The sequence below is a fragment of the Trichoderma atroviride genome, chromosome 3, assembly GCF_020647795.1.
Source record: "Trichoderma atroviride chromosome 3, complete sequence".
Taxonomy (NCBI): Eukaryota; Fungi; Ascomycota; class Sordariomycetes; order Hypocreales; family Hypocreaceae; genus Trichoderma; species Trichoderma atroviride.
Window position 1 is genome coordinate 1,704,046 of NC_089402.1, and position 18,518 is coordinate 1,722,563.

At 51.0% G+C, this 18,518-nt stretch overlaps 6 protein-coding genes across 6 annotated transcripts; 2 read left to right on the plus strand and 4 right to left on the minus strand.

Moving 5' to 3' along the window:
• Positions 1-22: 22 nt before the first annotated feature.
• On the minus strand, positions 23-3,321 carry TrAtP1_005789 (uncharacterized protein; the record flags this gene model as incomplete). Its single annotated transcript, XM_014089059.2, has 4 exons — positions 23-187; positions 406-2,360; positions 2,427-2,761; positions 2,825-3,321. 4 exons carry the CDS (start codon positions 3,319-3,321, stop codon positions 23-25), a joined length of 2,952 nt encoding a protein of 983 aa, XP_013944534.1.
• A 196-nt stretch (positions 3,322-3,517) lies between these two features.
• On the minus strand, positions 3,518-4,179 carry TrAtP1_005790 (uncharacterized protein; the record flags this gene model as incomplete). The annotated part of the gene is made up of 2 exons (XM_066112864.1): positions 3,518-4,041; positions 4,137-4,179. 2 exons carry the CDS (start codon positions 4,177-4,179, stop codon positions 3,518-3,520), a joined length of 567 nt encoding a protein of 188 aa, XP_065968950.1.
• Positions 3,998-5,386, plus strand: TrAtP1_005791 (uncharacterized protein). The gene is made up of 2 exons (XM_014089058.2): positions 3,998-4,452; positions 4,519-5,386. The coding sequence occupies exons 1-2, from the start codon at positions 4,183-4,185 to the stop codon at positions 5,341-5,343; spliced, it is 1,095 nt and encodes a 364-aa protein (XP_013944533.2). The 5' UTR covers positions 3,998-4,182; the 3' UTR covers positions 5,344-5,386.
• Positions 5,387-5,400: 14 nt separating this feature from the next.
• On the minus strand, positions 5,401-6,544 carry TrAtP1_005792 (uncharacterized protein). The gene is made up of 3 exons (XM_014089057.2): positions 6,130-6,544; positions 5,926-6,053; positions 5,401-5,849 (listed from the first exon to the last, which is right to left on the minus strand). The coding sequence occupies exons 1-3, from the start codon at positions 6,382-6,384 to the stop codon at positions 5,624-5,626; spliced, it is 609 nt and encodes a 202-aa protein (XP_013944532.1). The 5' UTR covers positions 6,385-6,544; the 3' UTR covers positions 5,401-5,623.
• Positions 6,545-8,366: 1,822 nt separating this feature from the next.
• Positions 8,367-8,912, minus strand: TrAtP1_005793 (uncharacterized protein; the record flags this gene model as incomplete). Its single annotated transcript, XM_066112865.1, has 1 exon — positions 8,367-8,912. One exon carries the CDS (start codon positions 8,910-8,912, stop codon positions 8,367-8,369), a length of 546 nt encoding a protein of 181 aa, XP_065968951.1.
• Positions 8,913-15,715: 6,803 nt separating this feature from the next.
• TrAtP1_005794 (uncharacterized protein) lies at positions 15,716-16,072 on the plus strand (the record flags this gene model as incomplete). Its single annotated transcript, XM_066112866.1, has 1 exon — positions 15,716-16,072. One exon carries the CDS (start codon positions 15,716-15,718, stop codon positions 16,070-16,072), a length of 357 nt encoding a protein of 118 aa, XP_065968952.1.
• Between the last annotated feature and the right edge of the window lie 2,446 nt (positions 16,073-18,518).

The following is an 18,518-nucleotide window of genomic DNA, read 5'->3' on the forward strand; positions in this document are numbered from 1 at the left end:
ATAGCAGTAGTAATAATGGCAATTAGTTAACCATTACACTTCCAAAAGCATCAGAAATGTCTTGCCGTGTCGGGTTCTCGTGTCTCTCGGGCTGTGTTGACACTCCGACGCAGAGCCTTTCTTGCATGAGCTTGACGAGGATCCGAGGGACTGATTCATCGGTGGCTCGGACCGTCAATCGGATCATCTTTGGTATCACCATGTTAGCAACGTATTCATCTCGCGAAACCATTCAGAGTGTATCAACAACAGGAAGAGAGAAGATCGATGATCAGGGCAAAGGTGAATAAAGTTTGTCTCATGACCCGAAGGTTCTGAAGTAGCAAATACTAATTTTTGCAAAGCATCATATCGAAGAGATGAAACACAACAGGTGGATGTAGGAAAGATGTCAAAATTACTTACTTGTGTGGTGTAGTTGGGCTCCAGGCGCATAAGACAGCCAAACTTGCCTCCCTCCGAGGTGTGAAGCACGCTGGCACCGACTACGTTCTTGGGGTTGGGGTCAACCAGATCAAGGAGACGCCATCTGAAGCCCTCGACCGTTGCCGCCACGAATCTCTCCGTCATCTCCCTGGCGCCGTTCCTGCTGCCAGAGAGGCCAAAGATTTCCTGCGCTTCTCGGCCACCGCCTCCAATTTGCTTCCAGCGCTTGAAGAAATCTTCAGCAGAAAGGTCTGCAGGGTCCATAAACTTGTGGATAGTAACCGGAAGCTTTAGCGTCAGTGCCTGCAATGCACCAGCCAGATAGCTGACTCGAATGGTTGGGCTCTTTTCAAAAATCTTCTTTGCTTCAAACATGATGACCTGCTGAGTTTGGGACCCTTGTCCAAGCGTGCTCTCGGGGAGGCCCTTTACGTCCCAGGAGAGATTGCTCTTTTCACTCTCGTCCAAATCTAGCGTAGTGGTAAAGGACGTGATGGTCCCCGGGTTCTTGTTTCTAAAGTACGCAATGAGGCAAGCCATCTGTCCGCGGTACTCTGACCGGACGCCAATCTGAACCTGGCCATCCTCGTACAAGACTCCTTCAGCCTTTAGCAAGAGCCTGTTGAAGCCCTTCTCCCAGCCAGGAGAAAGATGAGCAGCGCTAGCCAGGTTTGGTGCTTTGAAAGGCTTTTGTTCGCCCGTTGGCGAGTTCATGTCCAGCCCGGCCAGGTCAGAGACGCCATTGGCATGACTTCCGTTTACACCATTGGCCTTGTTCCCGTTGGGCGGGACAGCGGAACTAAACGTCCTCTTGAGACCACCAGGCTTGGCCATGTTGAGCTCTGCCTCGGTATTGGCAGACTTGCCGCCGACAACCCATGTCCGCCGGTCGCTGGTGTTGGCGTGCTTTTGATGCAGACGAGACAGCAATGCCGATTCTCTTTCGGGGAACGGGGGCATCTCGTCGCACAATGTCCGAAGAAGATCATCGGATGGCAGCGTGGCCAATTTCAGATATTCACAAGCTCTCTGCTGCAGTTCGGAATCTAGCGTATGGCTGTAAATTTCGAAGACGTGGACGAGCTGAGGCTTGATTTCAGGGAACAAGTTGACAAACTTGATGAAGCATGAAAGAATCATGGCGCGTGTGCTTGACGAACATGCCGACAGCTTCCTCTGCAAAGCCAGGAACTGCTCAATGGGGCTGCAGCGCGGTTGATCCGCAACAAGATGACCAAACTCTCCGAGAATGTACGCGCCAATCTTGACCAACGTCTCGTGGCAGTGGTCAGACCTCACATGTTGAAGCGCAGTCTGAGCAGCGTATACCTGGAGCTCCTCGTTGTTGGTCACAATCTGGATGACTCGCTGCCACACTTCATCGCTGACGTGATCACCAGCCATGGCGATGAGTCGCAAGGATATATCGACATACCACTGGACGTCGGTGGCGTACTTTTCCGTAAGAATGGCAATCTTAAGTACCATCTCCTCACGGATGGCAAAGTCTGCGTTCTGAAGGAATTGCAAAAGCTCGCCTACCACAACCTGAGCGTTTGTGGAGTCGCACATGCTATAAAGAAGGTCAAGACCCTTTCTGCGGACACTGATATCACGGTCCTTGAGAGAGCTCAAGATGATGTCCTGATGCTGCTTAATTGGTATGAGATTCTCAGATCTCGCGGCAAGGTGGGTCATGGCTTCGAGTCCCAGGTATCGAACATTGGTCTCTCTGCTCTGGATGAACCGTCCAAGGCGAGAAGAAATCTGCTTCATCAAGTCCTGCTCAGTGTCCAAGTGGATAATCAGATTGATGGCCTCAAAGAGCACGGCATTTTGGGCATTGTTCTGCTGCACGTTCTTGCTTGACTCGATGGCCAGGTTAAGAATCTTTTGCAGAGACTCTCGGATAAGCTCGCGCACATGGGTGTCCTCTATTTAGTGATGGGTTAGTCACTGCGCATAGTCACATAATCATACAGGAGACAAATTCAACATACCCGAGGGAGGAAAGTATTGCAGCAGCCGCAGAAGCTTGACCTGGAGCCAGGGGCAAGGGACCTTGTAATACAGATAGTCGGTGGTGTACTCTCCATCAATCAAGATACGCTTAAGCCTAGCAGCAGCCTTGGAGTAGGCGCCCTTGTACTGTTCCAAGTCGTCTTGAGCCAGGGTCATGACGAGAGAGGTAATGGACAGCGCAACGCCCAAATCATCGTCGTCCATCAGGTGGATTAGTCGTTCGGCCCACTGGGGCTGCACGATGCCCGGGTGCTTTCGGTACAGTCGTAGTAGAGTCAGGGCGGCCTTTTTCTTGACAAACGATTTGGAAGTCCTAAACGGCATCAGTCAGTCAGCTTCCCGTCTCACCATCGGTACAGTATACATCGGGACTTACGGAGAAATAAGCAATCGGTGCACCTCCCCGCTGAGGGCCTCTCCCATTTCGCGGCCTCCAACATTGGCAATAGCATGCAAAGCGAGACAGTTGAAGAGCTCGTTGTGGTCAAGGAGATCCTTTCGAATGCTGTTGACCACAAGATGGAGCAGCTCGTGCTTCTCGTGGAGGAACAGCGTCATGGCCAGATAGCCAATCTGCTTCTCCGAGTATTTATTCGCAGAGATCAGATTCACAGCCTCGAGGTGCCCAAAGTCGACGTTCCAGCCCAGGATGTAGATGTAAAGCAGCTTGCAGACATATTTCTTCTTGTGGTAGCCGCTGAGGTTGCCATCCTTGAACTTTTGTCGGATGTTGGCCAGCTCCTTGTTGATTCGCTTCTCCTCCAACTCGCGGGCACGAGCGTTTCGCAAATCGGCAATGAATTGCACCAGGCCTCGCATATTAGCATTGCTGCTGCTGGAGCGGCCAATCCAGCCGGACGCAGACGACGACATGTTGGAGGTTTGATTCGTCGAGTCTCTCTAAAGCCGGGCGCGCGCTCGCCCCTTTTTTTCCGGATTTTTCTTGTTGTATTATAGCTTGCTCCGTTTGATTAGAGGCAGATTAAATTGCGAAGCAGTTGTCGCGGGATTTGAATATTTGCAGCAGCTGATGCCGGACACCAATCGCCTATCGGGGGGGATCGCATAGTCAGGCGGATTCAGTTCGTCGGGTTGGCTTTATGCGGCGAGCATCGACGGCGTCGCGAGGCTTCGGCGGGATCTGGATGTGTAATCGCCCACTGCGACTGGCGCTCTGGCTGGCAGGAATGCTGGCGGCTGCTACGGTACAGCCTACGGACCGCTGAAAAAAACAGGGCAGCAGCGAGGTTGATGAGGGCGCGGCGGATTGTGCACGAGCGGCGGTGCCAAAGGAACGGCGGATTGTCCAGACCAGCGTTGGCCACGAGTTGTGAGATGCAAGGCACTGGGTGTCGCGTCTCACGGGCGGCTCGGGAGAAGGTCGAAGGCCTTGATAGAGGGCCATTTGGTTCCTTGCGTGGAGCAGCGCCTGATTAGGAGAGGGCCCCAGGAGCTCCAGTATCCCGTAGCGGGTGATGGCCACTATAAACGCCGATAGCTCGCAGCCGTTTGCGCTGTCGAAGACCTTGTGGTCGCGTGGCCCGTGCGCCTGCAACTCTTCAAGAAAAAACCACAGCCGGGTGCACTGCGCTGCTAAATTGGGTCAATACATGCACATTGTTAGTACGTCACTGCTAGCTTCTTCTTCGAAAAGCTCAACTCCAGCTTCTCGCAAGTTGCATGCACACAATCCATTCCTCCCGCTCTGGATTCTAGGCGGTGGATGAGCATGTCATGTCCACGTGTGTGCGCCCGTCCGCATTCATGAGCTGGGGAAAAAGCAGCCTTACGAGGCTGGCCCCGCGCAGCAGCAACCAATTCGTCGCTGAAGCTGCTGCCCCTCGTCGCTTTTATGCAGTCGCCTCGGGAGCGACACGATTCCAAGTCTTCAATCGACGGGCAAAATGGCTGCAGAAAGAGCGCGCAGCTTCCAATCTCGAAGAGAGCCGGATAGCAGACTATCTCAAGGATGAGGCGGCTATCCGGCTGACAGAGAGACTTCTTGTAAGTTGAAATACCCCCATTATCTCATCCTAAAAAAATGATTTATACTGATAAAACCTTGTTCAGGATATAAGGCGACACTTCCCCCGAGCTCTCGACCTCGGCGCCAATTCATGCAATGTTGCAAAAGCCCTCGTGCGCGAGAACCCCGACCCCGATCCCGACGTCACCGAGTCACCACCTCTCTCGACCCGCATCGGCGAACTCATTGCGACTGATTCTTCCGAGGCCAGGCTCTACAGAGACGCCGACCAGGAGTTCAACGACAAAATCTCCTTGACTCGCCAGGTAGTAGACGATGAAGAAACAATTCCCTTTGAGCCCGAGTCCTTTGACCTTGTTCTGAGCTCTCTAAGCCTGCACTGGATCAACGACCTCCCCGGCGTACTATCCCAGATCAACAGCATCCTCAAGCCAGACTGCCCTTTTATTGGCGCAATGCTTGGAGGCGACACGCTGTACGAACTACGGACATCCCTGCAGCTGGCAGAGCAGGAACGAAGAGGCGGCATGTCCCCGCACGTCTCGCCGCTGGCCGATGTACGAGACGTTGGCGGCCTGCTTCAGAAAGCAGGCTTCAAGATGCTGACGGTGGACGTTGACGACATCATTGTCGACTACCCCGATACGTTTGCCCTGATGCAGGACCTGCAGGCAATGGGCGAGAGCAACGCCATCCTGAACCGCGAGATGGGCCCCATCCAGAGAGACGTTCTGCTTGCCAACGATGCCATCTACCGGTCCTTGCACGGCAATCCAGACGGATCTATTCCTGCAACGTTTAGAATTATATACATGATTGGCTGGCGTGAGGGAGAGGACCAGCCACAGCCCCTGGCTAGAGGAAGTGGCCAGACGAATCTGAAGGATATTCTGGAAAAGAAAGAGTAGTAAGACAGGTACATATATATATACCACATGCATGAATACATGATGGATTTTTTTTTTAAAAAGATATATCTCAGCCAGCCAGCCATTGGATGACCATTATACCATGAAATTTTCATAGCCATTTGCTCCCATTTGTAAAGTAAAGAAAAGCCAAACACCTTGGGCTCCTTTCATACCGCTTCTATACACTCAAAATTTTGCAATAATAAATCCCCCCCTCTCCTTTCAACACTTGTCCCAGCAGCATCAGCTACCCCAACCCCTTGCTCTTCTTCTTCCTTTATACTCTTCGCCAATCGGTCATTGTCCGGCCAATGCATCCCAGCCCAGCAACCTCCACCAACTTCTCATGCCAGCTCAACAAGACACTCATGGCCGCCGACGCGGACTCGTTGGCAACGCCGGGGCGCGAGCCGACCTGGCTGAAGCCGGTGGACTGAGGGGTCATCTTCGCGGGGGACTTGAGGCCGGTGGTTGCGGGAGCGCCGACGGCCATGCCCTTGTAGCTAGAAGGTAATGCTGTCAGCTTTTGTTTTTATTTTTGACGTATCATCATTGTATATGCGCTCGATCAAGCCTTACATGTACTTCATGAGCACGTCGAGCAGCTCGCTTCCGCCGGGGGACGCATAGACGCCCTTGAGCAGCGGCGTCATGTCGCTCGCCTTGATGGACTGCAGCACCTCGATGATGGTCTGCAAATGCGCCTCCTACGACAATCCGTGCCCATCAGCATATTTTCTCACACACACATGTATATCCAAATCAGCAAACGAGAAGAAATACCTTTGCAGCATCCACCCCGTTGTAAACCGGCGTCTCCAGGCATCCCCTCAGCGCACCCTCCGCATCGCCCCCCCGCAGCAGCTGCCGCACCTGCGTCGACAGATTGCGCACGTCGGCCTCGCTGATCTCGGGCTGCGGCGGGTGCAGCGTCGACGTGTCAAAGTTGACGCTCGAGTCCTCGTTGAGGATGTCGATGTTGACGGTGCGCCAGGCGTCGCCGAGCGTTGCGGCGGTGTGTTGCTGGATGATTGACATGGCTGGCGGGGAAAGCCTTGTTAGGTGAAGTTCTCTTTATGCGTGTTTCAGGGAGAGGATACGGCTATTCGGTGGTAAAAGGTGGTGAGAAGAAAGGAGGCGTTCGTTATCGTGGAGAAGCGGATTGAGAGGCTTTGGAGCTCTGGAAGGCGGATGTGGAAGCTCGGGCGCTGGTTGGTGATGATGCTGCGTCACGGGTGGAGGGGCTGTGGGGGAGATGCGCGTTAGCGGGATACTCCTAGTTCTTACGCAGAGTGGGCTTGATCAATGTACTTGGCTAACTGATATGTGAGAACGCCATGAATTGCAATAACATGGAATTACCCAGTAAAGACAGTAATGCAATGAAATACTGACTATGAATGCTGTAGATTTATCTTGGATACGAGACTTTTGTTTCAAAAATACGGCAGCTGCTCTTTAACTTGTTCTAGAGCACAGCCGCCTCATCCACAACTCATTAGGGATATAGGAGAAGAATACCTCCTATATACGAAATACAGAGACAAGACTTCATATGCCAATAGTCCCTTCAAGCCCATTGAGAGTCTTTTTCAGCTGTCCAAATCCACACTGAGAAGTGACTAAGAAAGTAGGAAAAGTACCGGATCATGGTCTCCATCTACTTCATTTCACGATAATCCAGCAGTGTTAATCGAATGAGTAGGCCGAACCAGCCGGATTCCATACTGATTTCAATCGTGAAATTTGAATGGCCATAAAAACGAGATTGTGATATTGGGCAATAATTCTTTCCTTCTTCTTTTTGCTTTTCCCGCCAGCACCCTTATTCAACAGCCTTTTCTCATAGACTCTTCCCACAGATGTGGATGGCCAACCAAAATACGATTTTCTTATCAATAGTTACAACTCTGGTAGTAGGCCTCCTCAAAACAGCATTCCGTTTTTCAATATCACAATATCCAATGCCAAATCGATAATTGTTATCACTCATAGCTCTAAACGCCTCTGAATTCTTCCTCCAAGGCATCCGTCCAAAGCTACCCTATAGCAATCCTCAACTTACAGTTTTCGTATAAAGGCGTATCCGTATCCGCATCCTCAAACAATCGTTTCGTTGCTTACAGAATACAGGATTACGTAGCACTCGCTGCTGAGATATTTTGTAGCACTACTCATACTCGTGCAAGTAATGGTCCAACTGCAACATTCTCTCTCACACACATGACATCCGATTAAACTGCATCAACGGCGCCGAGGCTCTCCCAACATCAGGAGGCAGCCCTTTCCCTCTAGCATCGAGTCTCGCCCAAGGTCTATCGCTTAAGAGAAATATCGAACCACGTTGATAATTCCCGATAGCTGCACAAAGACTCCTACTGATGAATAGTCCGTGCCTCACCGTTGGCGACACCTCTCTGCCCAACCTCGGCGTCAGTCCCGAAGTCGCACGACAGATGACATGAGATTCCATGTGAGGTGGCGTGTTGAGAATCCTGTGGTTTTTGTCTTCTCGCAAGGTCGGCCTTGCATGTGCGAATTTGCTTCGCAAGCTCTCTGTCGAGCTGTCTGCTTACTATGCAAGCCCGAAGTAGTTGGAGGGTGCCGAATGCGGTATGCCAGGTCCAAAGCACTTTTGTCTGCTGTAAATTAGGATCAGTCCTACGCATCCCGTCCTTTGAGGTTCCATCAAATTTAAATTTGCTTCGCTCAGACCTTCCCAAGAAGCATCGTCTGGTACCGAGATTGAATCCGGACACTCGGGATACAGCGTCGCAGCACCTGACCGTGGAAACATATAGCATCTACTAGTAGCTAGGAATGCTACTAGCAGCAATATGCCGCCGATATAGATAGATCGTGACAGGTGATCAAAGGGGCTTCCAGAAGGCAACGATTGATTCGTTCCATTCTGTAACATTCCACATTAATAATGCCTAGCCCATCTAAGCGAGTCGGCCTTCATTCAGGCCCCTTGTCTGCATGGGGCTGTTATGGCCGACGGCTGCCAGCCAGCGAGCTCAGCCGCGCGCTGGGTGGCCTCCGACCAAAGTCCAGATCCGTTGGCCTGTAAAGGGCCGTCTGCTCTCGTTTCTCTTTTCCCTTCTAGCTGATTGAACCAACGCTAAACAATCGTTGCTCGGGACGAATTTCCAGCGGAAAAGCTCCCCGGCGCCATCACCATCCACATCCACCGTGATGGGAGGGTGGATCCATTCTCCAGGCAAACGTGCTCGTGGGACTTGCCTGACCTGACCTGCCATGTGTTGTGGATTCAATAGGAGATATTGCTCGCCTGTCAGAACGATTTCCACATGGCGTCTTGAGTTGTGGAAGTTGCACATGAGCGTGAAGGAGCTAGTGTCTCTGTAGAGCTGCGTCGTCTCTGGCTGAGAGCGCCCTGTACGCCTATTGAGCAAAAACGGTGACGGTGGCGTATGAATCACCCCGTTCTTTGAAGAAACACTCATGACAGGGGGTCTCAACAAACCCGTGCCGTTTGAGATGTACCGCTGTAGCTGCCCTGCTACCAACGGCCACAATCCGAAACATCCATACTCATACATTCTCTCTCGCTGAACTGCATCGCTGGACCCCTTGACCCCTTGACTAAAACTCTTTAGCAAGCAGAGGCATAAACATTGCTAGGACATGCATGGAATACAGCCCAAGGAGAGGCGGATGAAGAAACGAAAACAAGGTTCCATCCAAGGCAAAGCCTGGCATTTTCTCCGGCTCCATCTATCAGCTCAAGATGCGGCGAGGCGAACGCGGCGATACCGCTCGGCATGTACCAGGCGCATTGCCGTGCTCCGCAATACCGCTCCGTGCTCTGCGGCGAACAGGCCGATGCTGGCTCTCATGATCCTGACTCGTCGTCGTGCAGCAGTGCAGATGAATTGGGTTAAGAAAGCGCCCTCATGAGGCCGTGGCTTTTGCTCGTTTAACAAGAGTGCGTGTTGTGCTGTACGAGTACGACTCGGTGAAATTGCCTGTAAATTTGCTCTAGCCCGCTAGCAAGCCGCAGTTGCTACTGATGACTTCCGGGTTGTTTCATTTGATGACAGCTGGGCTATTCCCGCTATTCCCAAAAGTTGGTAACCAACCACAGGGCCTTGCTTTGTTTTCTTCCTTTCCTCATCTCATCAGCCAGCGGAAAGGCATCCGGGACAGGGGATCGATTCCTAAGCTATGCCAGTACTAGCAACAACGCTACCATCTAGTAGCAGAATTAGGATATTACTGTACCAGTACGGATACATACTAACATTACCCGTATTGCTGTAGCAATTCATAGGCTGGGACCCAGTACCTACAAGTAGATCGCAGGCTGACAATAGAGCGGCTGACAATGGAGCTACTCGCAGCTGTCAGTATCGCCTTACAAGTATTACCGCGAACAAGGGTTCCGCCAAAGTGGCTGACAGGGTGCAACAGCCTTCCGCTCAAGATTCTGCCAGGCGTAGGTATTTCCAAATCCACATGACCGATCACAAGCGGCGGGGGCGTGCAAGGATGGGGATTCCGCATGAATATGTACCTACTTTCATGTACCTGTGCGTTGGCGTGAACATGGTACGTGAGTAAACGTGCGTCTGGGCTATGGAAGGTTGTTGGAAGCTTGAAGAATCAGGTGCTTGTAGTGTGTTTTTTTGATGACCGCTGGCACTCCAAGCCAGTTCATAGGCGAAATTATGATTGATTGCTGATTGGCATTTCTTTGTAAAAGTTCGGCCAACGCACGAAAAGCAGTCTATGCAAAGTCCAGGCCATAGTGCCTGTCAGGGTCTCCCATGCCTCAACCGTGACACTCTGCATTCTGTACTCTGTGCTGTACACTCCATTTCAAACGGCGATGCAGAGTAGCGCCTCCGTATACGCGAATCTACCTCTATTCTGGAGCATGTAGCACCAGCACATGCGAACGCCGCGGTTGCGGTCCGGCATGGAGCCGAGATAATGGCATATGATCGGTACTGCTCGGGCGACGGTACCGATGCGCCACTATGCCGGCCGGTCAAGGGGATCAAGTGCTCGGTCTCCTTCAAACTCATACTGCTGCCTTGACATGGCTGCTTTTGACTCTTGGGTTGCCCCCTCCGCCGCGAGACTAACGCCGTTGGCAATAACGGATGCGTTTCCGGCCTGCGAAGCGTGCTCCGCTGCGTGTCAAGAGTAGAGCCGTGCCGGGGCCTTGTGTGCTCCTGCGGACGGGCAGAGAGGCGACAGTTGGCCGAAGTTTGAGTGGAACGGACCGATCGGCGATGTACTTTGAACAACATGCCTCCCTGGTTTGTTGAAGAAGACTGCTAGTCAGGCACCCTTGTGCTTCACCAAGAGCCTCACGGAAAACACGGGTCAAGTGAAATCCGCACTGTCAAAATGGTCCCGTCTCCTTTGTTTCGAGAATGAATGGAGACTGTGGGGAAATGCCAATTTTAGACAAGCGCATTCTAGAAAGCTTCGACGGAATGCCACGGCACGCATAAACATCAGGGGTGAAGCGGTCCAAGCGTTTCGTTGCAGAAAGTATTGCCGAGCACAATCTTGGCTGTTTCGTTCTTTGCACGGTGCCTGGAACCTGGTTCTCACACTCCATACTTTGGTTGTAGAATAGGATAGCCTTGCCAGAAACAAATCTGGCCAGCCCAGCCCTTGATGCTTCAGGCACGTTGCATCTGATATGGATTCTCGGCAAGTAGGTAGCAGAGGTATTGCTCGCTTCTCGCCGAAGGCACCGGTAGTTTTTGGCATGCTGGGCTTTGTGTAACAACGGAGTTGCAGCTGCAAGGTGCATGTATCCGCAAGCCGTCGCATAGGTTGAGTGTCGCAAACGACTCGTCTGGCAAACGCGGGTACCAAGGGAGGGAAGCCTTGCTGTAATTGTCAGTTCGCAGAGTAGGCATCTCGCCTCCTTCGGGAGCATGATAGATTGTGATGTCTGTGCGGATAGTCTAGATTAGCTCATCGCCATTCTTTCACAAGGCATCATTAGGAGCGGCTCATGATATCGACACCAAAGCTTATAATTGGTGCTTTGTACCACTCCACCCCATTCATCCTTTCGTGTCACTGTAGTATCGACTGTTGCTGAGCAGATTGACAACCACCTTTCGATTTCGTTACATTAGCTAGTAACATCCAGATCTTTGGGACCGTTTATTATGGGAGCGGGCCGAGTAGAATCTCCGAGGCTACCACTTCCTAGCAGATAGGCGATTGACGGTCATATCCGTCCCAATGTAGCACAGTATGGAGTCGTAAATAGTAGGTCTGGGTTAAAGGGCAAACATAATGCTGCGGCATGTGCAACTCACATATACACATTGCCATGCCGTGAAGGCGCAATACTGTGCTCCCCCTTCCAGGCTGCCCGCCATGCTGATTGACATGTCGTGGCTAGGGGCAACACAAACCCCCTGCACCACGAGGCTTGGATTGCCTGGTATTGAACATGATGACGCCACATCAAGCCGTGGTTTGCATCTCCAGGAGAGGCATTGCGCTACCCGACTGGCAAATGCTTAAAAAATCCCCTGAATGGTACTCCTTTGACGTGGATGTAGAATATTCGGAGAAGGCCGACCGGGTATGGGGTTGGGAAGCGGTCATGGTGATGGCTGCATATCCCTTTATTGCTGTAAAGGGGGTTTTCGGGAAGAGCTTGGTTTGCTTCAATGGCTACTACAGCAGACAGAGTCAGCTACCCTGAAGACGGCTGGCGGACAAGTCCGTTACTGTCATGAGGCTGTGGATGATTCCTTTATTTCCAGGCTGTTGGCGGTGAAGTGCAAGGTTCCGGGATCAAAGACAGCACGCCGCATTAATGCCCGAATTTGTGCCTGAGGATTTACTAAAGGCCGAGAATAGTATCTTGGTGCAGGTACTACACGACTGGAAGGAATGAACGTGGCTCGAGGTAACCGCCATCCACGACCCTTCCACGAGATCTAGATCAACCACATGCCCAGAAATAGCAGCGTGAACACAGAATGGATATGTGTAGATTTTCAGCAGCTGTCGGTTACGCAACAATTCGCTAATGAATGTTTCTATTACTGGGGGCTGGGAAAAGTCGATGTAGGTAATACGCGTGGGCTATTGATACCACCAGCTCATACAGCTGGAAAGAAACAGCCATTAGAGGCTGGGCTTTGTTTGTTGGGAGACGTGCATGGGCAAAATGTCACCTGCACGAACGTACATGTACGTCAGTGTAAGCCTTGGCCCCATATAAGCTGCGGGTAGCAGTACGTGCCGCTCCAGCAGACAGATAAAGGGCGTGTATCTAGGCGAGAGAGCATGCTGTAGCAGTCTGCGCCCATTGAATCCAACTGAATCCAAGCTAATTCAGGAACCAGCAGCCACCAGCAGCAGCTGGAGACAAGAGCACCAAGCAGCTTCATGCTTTGGGCTGTGCTCTGCTCAGTTGCGGCTTGGACGTGGCGCTCAAGTTTTCATGGCATAGACGTTGCTGCCACAAACAAGGAACCGGGGGCGTGTAAGACGGCGCTACCAGCCCGAGCTATGCGAAACTAGCAGCAATTGGCTTTTCTTTTTACTCGTATGGTTTAACACTTGGTCGTGTTGTTTTTAATTACATGCAATATACTCTTGTTTTATTTTATCCTTTTTTTTTCTGCTTAATTTGCCGCTGTATTACTGGCACTAACATGGATCAGGCCTGGTTAGAGCACTTCAGCTGCTGCCGCTGCGTCTTCTCCCTTCTCGCCTCCCGTTTTGTGCATGCAAGCGAGAGACATGCATGTTGGGAAGTTGGCCCGGAACCGCTCCCGCGGGACACGGATGGAGTCATGGATGGCGGCAATAAAAAAAAAAAAAAGAAACAAGAAGCAGAAAAGCAAAGACCACGCTGAAAACTTGATTTTAATGACTCGGGATCGGCGGGAGAGACGGGAGCACAGCAAGCCGGCAATATTGCTAACAACAGCAACAATAGCAGCAGCGCTCAAGTGTATAAGCGGATGATGACGGCGGTCCCTTGCATTGTGACTTGCCACTCCCGTCCAGCTACTATTCTGAGATGTTTGATGATGGATTGCCCTTGCTGGGCGTGGCGTAGGCATGTGTGTCCGAGTACGCGAGTTTATCTTACCTAGACAGGCAATCAATCTTCCCGGAGCTGCAGGCTTACAGGTGCTGTAAACAGGTAAGAAGAGAAAAAAAGGGAAAAAAAAGAAAAGAAAATACAGGGAGAAAAAAAGTAACTCCGGATGCCATGCCGAAGCCGACTACGCGGCACTCACTCAATGCAAGGGGAGCGCTGTTTCGCAACGGGATAATAGGCCTGGCCCTGCTAAGAATAGGAGCCAAACGGAGAAAACACACCGTGGCACGTTGACCGACCGACCGAGCGACTGATAGGGCGTTGATCGTTTGATACCTTTTTTTTTTTTCACGGCGTCGCCTGTTTGCATTGACAACGCAGCCATAAAGATGGGGAGATGATGCTCGGCTCCCGGCCCATGCCATGCCAGGCCCAGGTTCGCTGCCTTGTGTGACCTCACCTGGCATCTCCTTCTAGAAGAGTTCCGGGCAGAAAGAGAGAGAGAAAAGAACCCGGAAAAGAAGCTACCGTTTCGGGTAGATGCTGGTGCAAAGCCGGTACCACTGCCTAATATACGACACGGAGCCGTCTAGGTCATATTTGAGTGGACAGCAATATCAATCTAGGCCCGCAAGAGGACTAGCAAGATGGTAGCATGCAACGACGGGAAAAGAAGGGAATTTAAAGTAGCGGCTGGGCCTTTTCAACTGGGCACGATACAAGGCTCGTACTCGCACACCCGCTCATTAAATTCTGGACAAGTGTTGTCACTCCGTATGGGACATTCCGGATTTCACTGTGCAATATATCATCGTGCCGTCTCCCCGGGACTTAAAAAGGTCTCCCCTAAACGCTGAAGCTGAACACATCCTCGTCGCCCACCTCGCCACTGAGGAGCAGCAGAAGAAGGACAAGAGTCAAGAGAGTCAAGAGTCATGTCACGGGAGAGCAGTCTCCATCCCCCTAAGCTCCCCGGCGGACTAGCAGCAGCAGCAGAGCTCCCGGGGAGCTGATCCCGGCGCGACGGAAGGGCTCTGGAACAAACCAAACCTTGCAGGACCCTGCATCTGTTTGTTCCATCGGTACGGAGCATGTCGCTGGCAATGTCCATCAATTACTGTCTACAGTACAAGCACTATACAGTAACGGACAGGGGGGAGGCAGGCCCTTCTGTCTGGTGCCAGTGCGGACTGGGCTCCACTGATGAGGCTCCCAGCACGGCGAAAAACGCAGCCCAGGCCGGGCGGGCACGCAACCAGGTACGCGGTGCCAGAAAAGCACGCCGTCAGTGCTTGGCCCGGGCCTGGCATTATTTGCGGGTGGCGATGGGGACGAAGGACTGGACCGGGCTGGGCTGGACTGGCTTCGGGATCTACTAGACTGCAGGTAGCAGGCAGTAGTTTGGATCAATGGCATACTGTATGTGGGAGGTACATGCCGTCTCCATTCGTCCATCTCATGTCGAAAAAGGTGCCTGAGCACACACGCATCTGCGTGGAGAGCACATGTCTTGGCGGCCACAAAGCTACAGTAGTAGTAGAGTTCCAGTATTGCATGTGGCATCAGTGCCATTGACGAATGGCTGGTTCCAGGCTCGTCTCCATCGGCATTAAGGTTCAAGCCCGGCGACAGCCTCCCTCAGGAACCAGGAACCTGCGACAAGCAGCCAAAGGTACCAGCCCAGCGTTTTGGGTCTGGCCATCGCCGCGACCAGGCCCCAGCGCCGTTGAGCCGCTGCAGCGCTCGCTACAGCACGTCCATGCCGGCCTCATGCCCTGTAGTGCCCTAAAACACGACCCCCGGAGCTTGTTCCCTTGCTGGCCCCACCCGCCGCACCGCCAACATGGATTTGCCAGGGTCATCCAGGCTCCACCTGTTCCAGGAACGAGACAACCATGGATGGGCTCTTGTATCTTTCTCTTGTTGCCTCTGAGCGTTCCTTTTTCTGGGTAGCACGAAAAGAGAGAGAGAGAGAAACACCCCCCTTTCTGACAGCTGCTGCCGCGGATAGGTACGTACCGCTGGTGCCACCCAACCCAATCCATGGACGGGACCCTCCCTCCTTTTTTTTTCCCTTCCAGCTGTTTTTTTTTGTTCCCCGGATTGAATTGACGTCTTTGCTGGCAATTATGTGGCGAGTCAAGGTACTTTGCTTCTGCTCTGGTGTCTGGTGCCCTTGCTGCGTGTTGTTTTCCCTTTTGCTCAAGCCAGTGTTTGCATGAGTTGAAGAAGAATCAATAGTAAAGAAGAGTTCAATACAAAAAGCTGCTGCTTTCTCCCTCGCTTGACTGACTTTTCCCCATGCTCTTCACTCACTCACTCACTCACTCACGCCTCTTCCTTGCTCCTCGCTCTGCAGCAACAACTGCCTCTGCCTCTCTCTACAACGATCAATCTCATATTCATCTCGTTACCCGCAAACTCAACTGCCCTTCCCCCAGTCCATCTCTTCTCGCTCATTACCAGCCCCACACAACAACATCAACAAAAAAAAAAAAGAAAAAGAGGAGCCCTGCAGCGGCTCACCTTTGCATCGACCGAATACGGCACACACCCCAAAATATCCACACCAGTGTCAGGTACCCGTGTATTAGCGGCGTATCCGATTTCCTGCTAGGACACGACTCTTACACATACTTTTGGGCGGTTCCCGTTTAATTACGAGCTGCCCGTTCGTTCAAGGGCCCCTATTCCCACGCCTATTCGCAAGAAGCTTTTAATTCCTCTCGATTCCCGCTTCGGTTTCTTCTTTTTTTTTCGATCAGAACCATCATCCATCCTTTCCATCCTTTTGCCTTTAAGTTCCACTCATTACTGCGCCGGCGTTCTAAAAACAACAAAACCAGTCCACTCCTTTGGCTCTTATAACGACCTCTCTACCTACTACATACTTGCCTTAATCTAATAGCCCTCTGGCAATCTTGACGCTCTCTTGACGCCCATCTACACCCGGTTCTCCAATCTTTAACTTGATCTTTTTAATGCAAGTCTTTCTTCACTCGTCTCCCTGCCTATTCCCCATCCATACTAATACTCTGCTGCTTAGATCTCCAACTTCACACCAGCATTCACAATGGCCGCCGAGTCCTACTCCATGCCCTCCAACTTTGGCCGTGGTGCCTACGATACCACTGGCCTCCCCAAGCCTCCTCCTCCTCAGCCTCAGTAAATGGCTGTCTGCCAGCACCGGGTGCGACCTGATCGGATCTTTCACAAAAATGGTTTTCGGATAACACGCTGTTTACGCCTCTACCCACACTCTCTTACTCTTCGACCACGAGGCTCTGTCGCAAGCGATTGGAGCCTCACATAATACTTTGATACTACTCTTAATTCGCACACTGTGGACTTGCAATACGGGAATTTTTTTCAGACACCATTCGCCGTCGACAACGAAAGAACGCTTCGCACGATTTGACTCTTGGATCATTGGTGTGATCTGGGACCTGCTTTTACTTCCATGGGATTTTCACCAAAAAACTTGGCGTTCTACATAGACGGACTTTTTTTGCTTGCGGGGATTCAATTCCCCATTTTCTCTCCTTTTTTTCTTGCCCCCAGCGCACCCTTGGCAAGGGCGACAACAAATGAACTGGAATGAGTTTCGATAAACTTTCTGATGTCTTGGATCTCGATCTCGCATCTTCATTCATTCCGGGAATCCCTTGCTCACCATCCGAAATCTGGCTACGTCGATTTTTTACATAATCAGCACCAAGGGATACCATATACACACACCATGCTGGCATCTGAAAGGGGAAAAAAGCAAAAAAGAAGGATGGGAAATATTTTGGCTTCAAAATGGGAAATTTGGGTATTGATTTTTTTGCATATAGACTATTTGGGACCTACAGTCCAGACTGTTTTTTCTTTTGGAAAGATTTTCTTTTTCGTTCTCGGTTTACAATTCCCTTCGCAGGGAAAGATTGTTTACCATCGCAAAACACAAGCGGGGGGGGGGAAGGTTGGGCATCACGACCAACGGGGATACCTTGTTGGTTCCTAGATGTTGCTGCCCTTGCTTTTTTTTTTTTCCTTTTTATTTTTCATTGTACAATGAATCTCGGGGGGTGGCAAAAGAAAAGAAAAAAGTCTTTGGGCCGTGTTGGCAAATTTTACATGGTCTGAGCTGAAAGATGGCTTACGGAGGATACCCCCTTATTTGACAACTCTAGATAGATATATTATAGAATAGACTTTGCTACACAGCAATATTTACTGCTTTTACTTTTACAATTGTCTCTCGTTTACGTATAATTTTTGACTTTTTCTTTTGCATTACTTGTACATTTAAAGTGCCTTGTTACGTTTATTTTCACTCGAGTTAATCGCTCGCTCTCTTTACTTTACTTTTTTGTGCTAGTCACATATCATTTTTTTGATCGTCTCCCTGCTTTTCAATTAAACTGCGTCATACAGACGGGACGACTTCAACACGCGAGATTCACTACGGCAAGGGAAAAAGGCCAGAGGCGAGAGGCAGCCCACCTCAGATTGGGCGGCTATTAGACTAACTGCTACACACGATATTGATGTGATGCGCCAGCGAGACCGCGCGGCTGATTTGGCTGGTTTCCCCGTTTCCTTTTTGATAGAAGATTTCAAGGGAGCAAGATGTCACTGTAGGGATGACGGATGTGAATCGAGAGGTAGTTGGTTGGATCCAATCGGAGCTACTGTTTGGTTGGTGATTGATGCTTCCCGCTCTCCTTTTTTGAAACCTGGGCAGCTCAGCTAATGTCAGTTGGGCGCTACCACTAAAACCAATGGCCAGTTGGATTTTCTTTTCTTTTTGCTTCTTGGTTCACAATTCTTGTTAGGTTCGGATAAAAAAAAAAAAAAGAGAGAGTAAAAAAAAAAAAGAACAGAAATGATAAAAAGAGGAAGCTTTCTTCCGGGATCCGGGAAAGCACATCTTGCAGGTCCAATGCAAGCTATTGGTTCAAAAAAGGGCTCTAGTTCTCCAGGATGCAACTGCACGATGGGCGATTTCTGATGCAAGATAGATTGGGGGGGTGTGTGTGTCATTGTGTGGGGCGCATGTCTTTTTTTGTGTGTGTGTGAGAGAGAGAAGAAAAAAAGGGAAAAGAAACGAGATGCAATG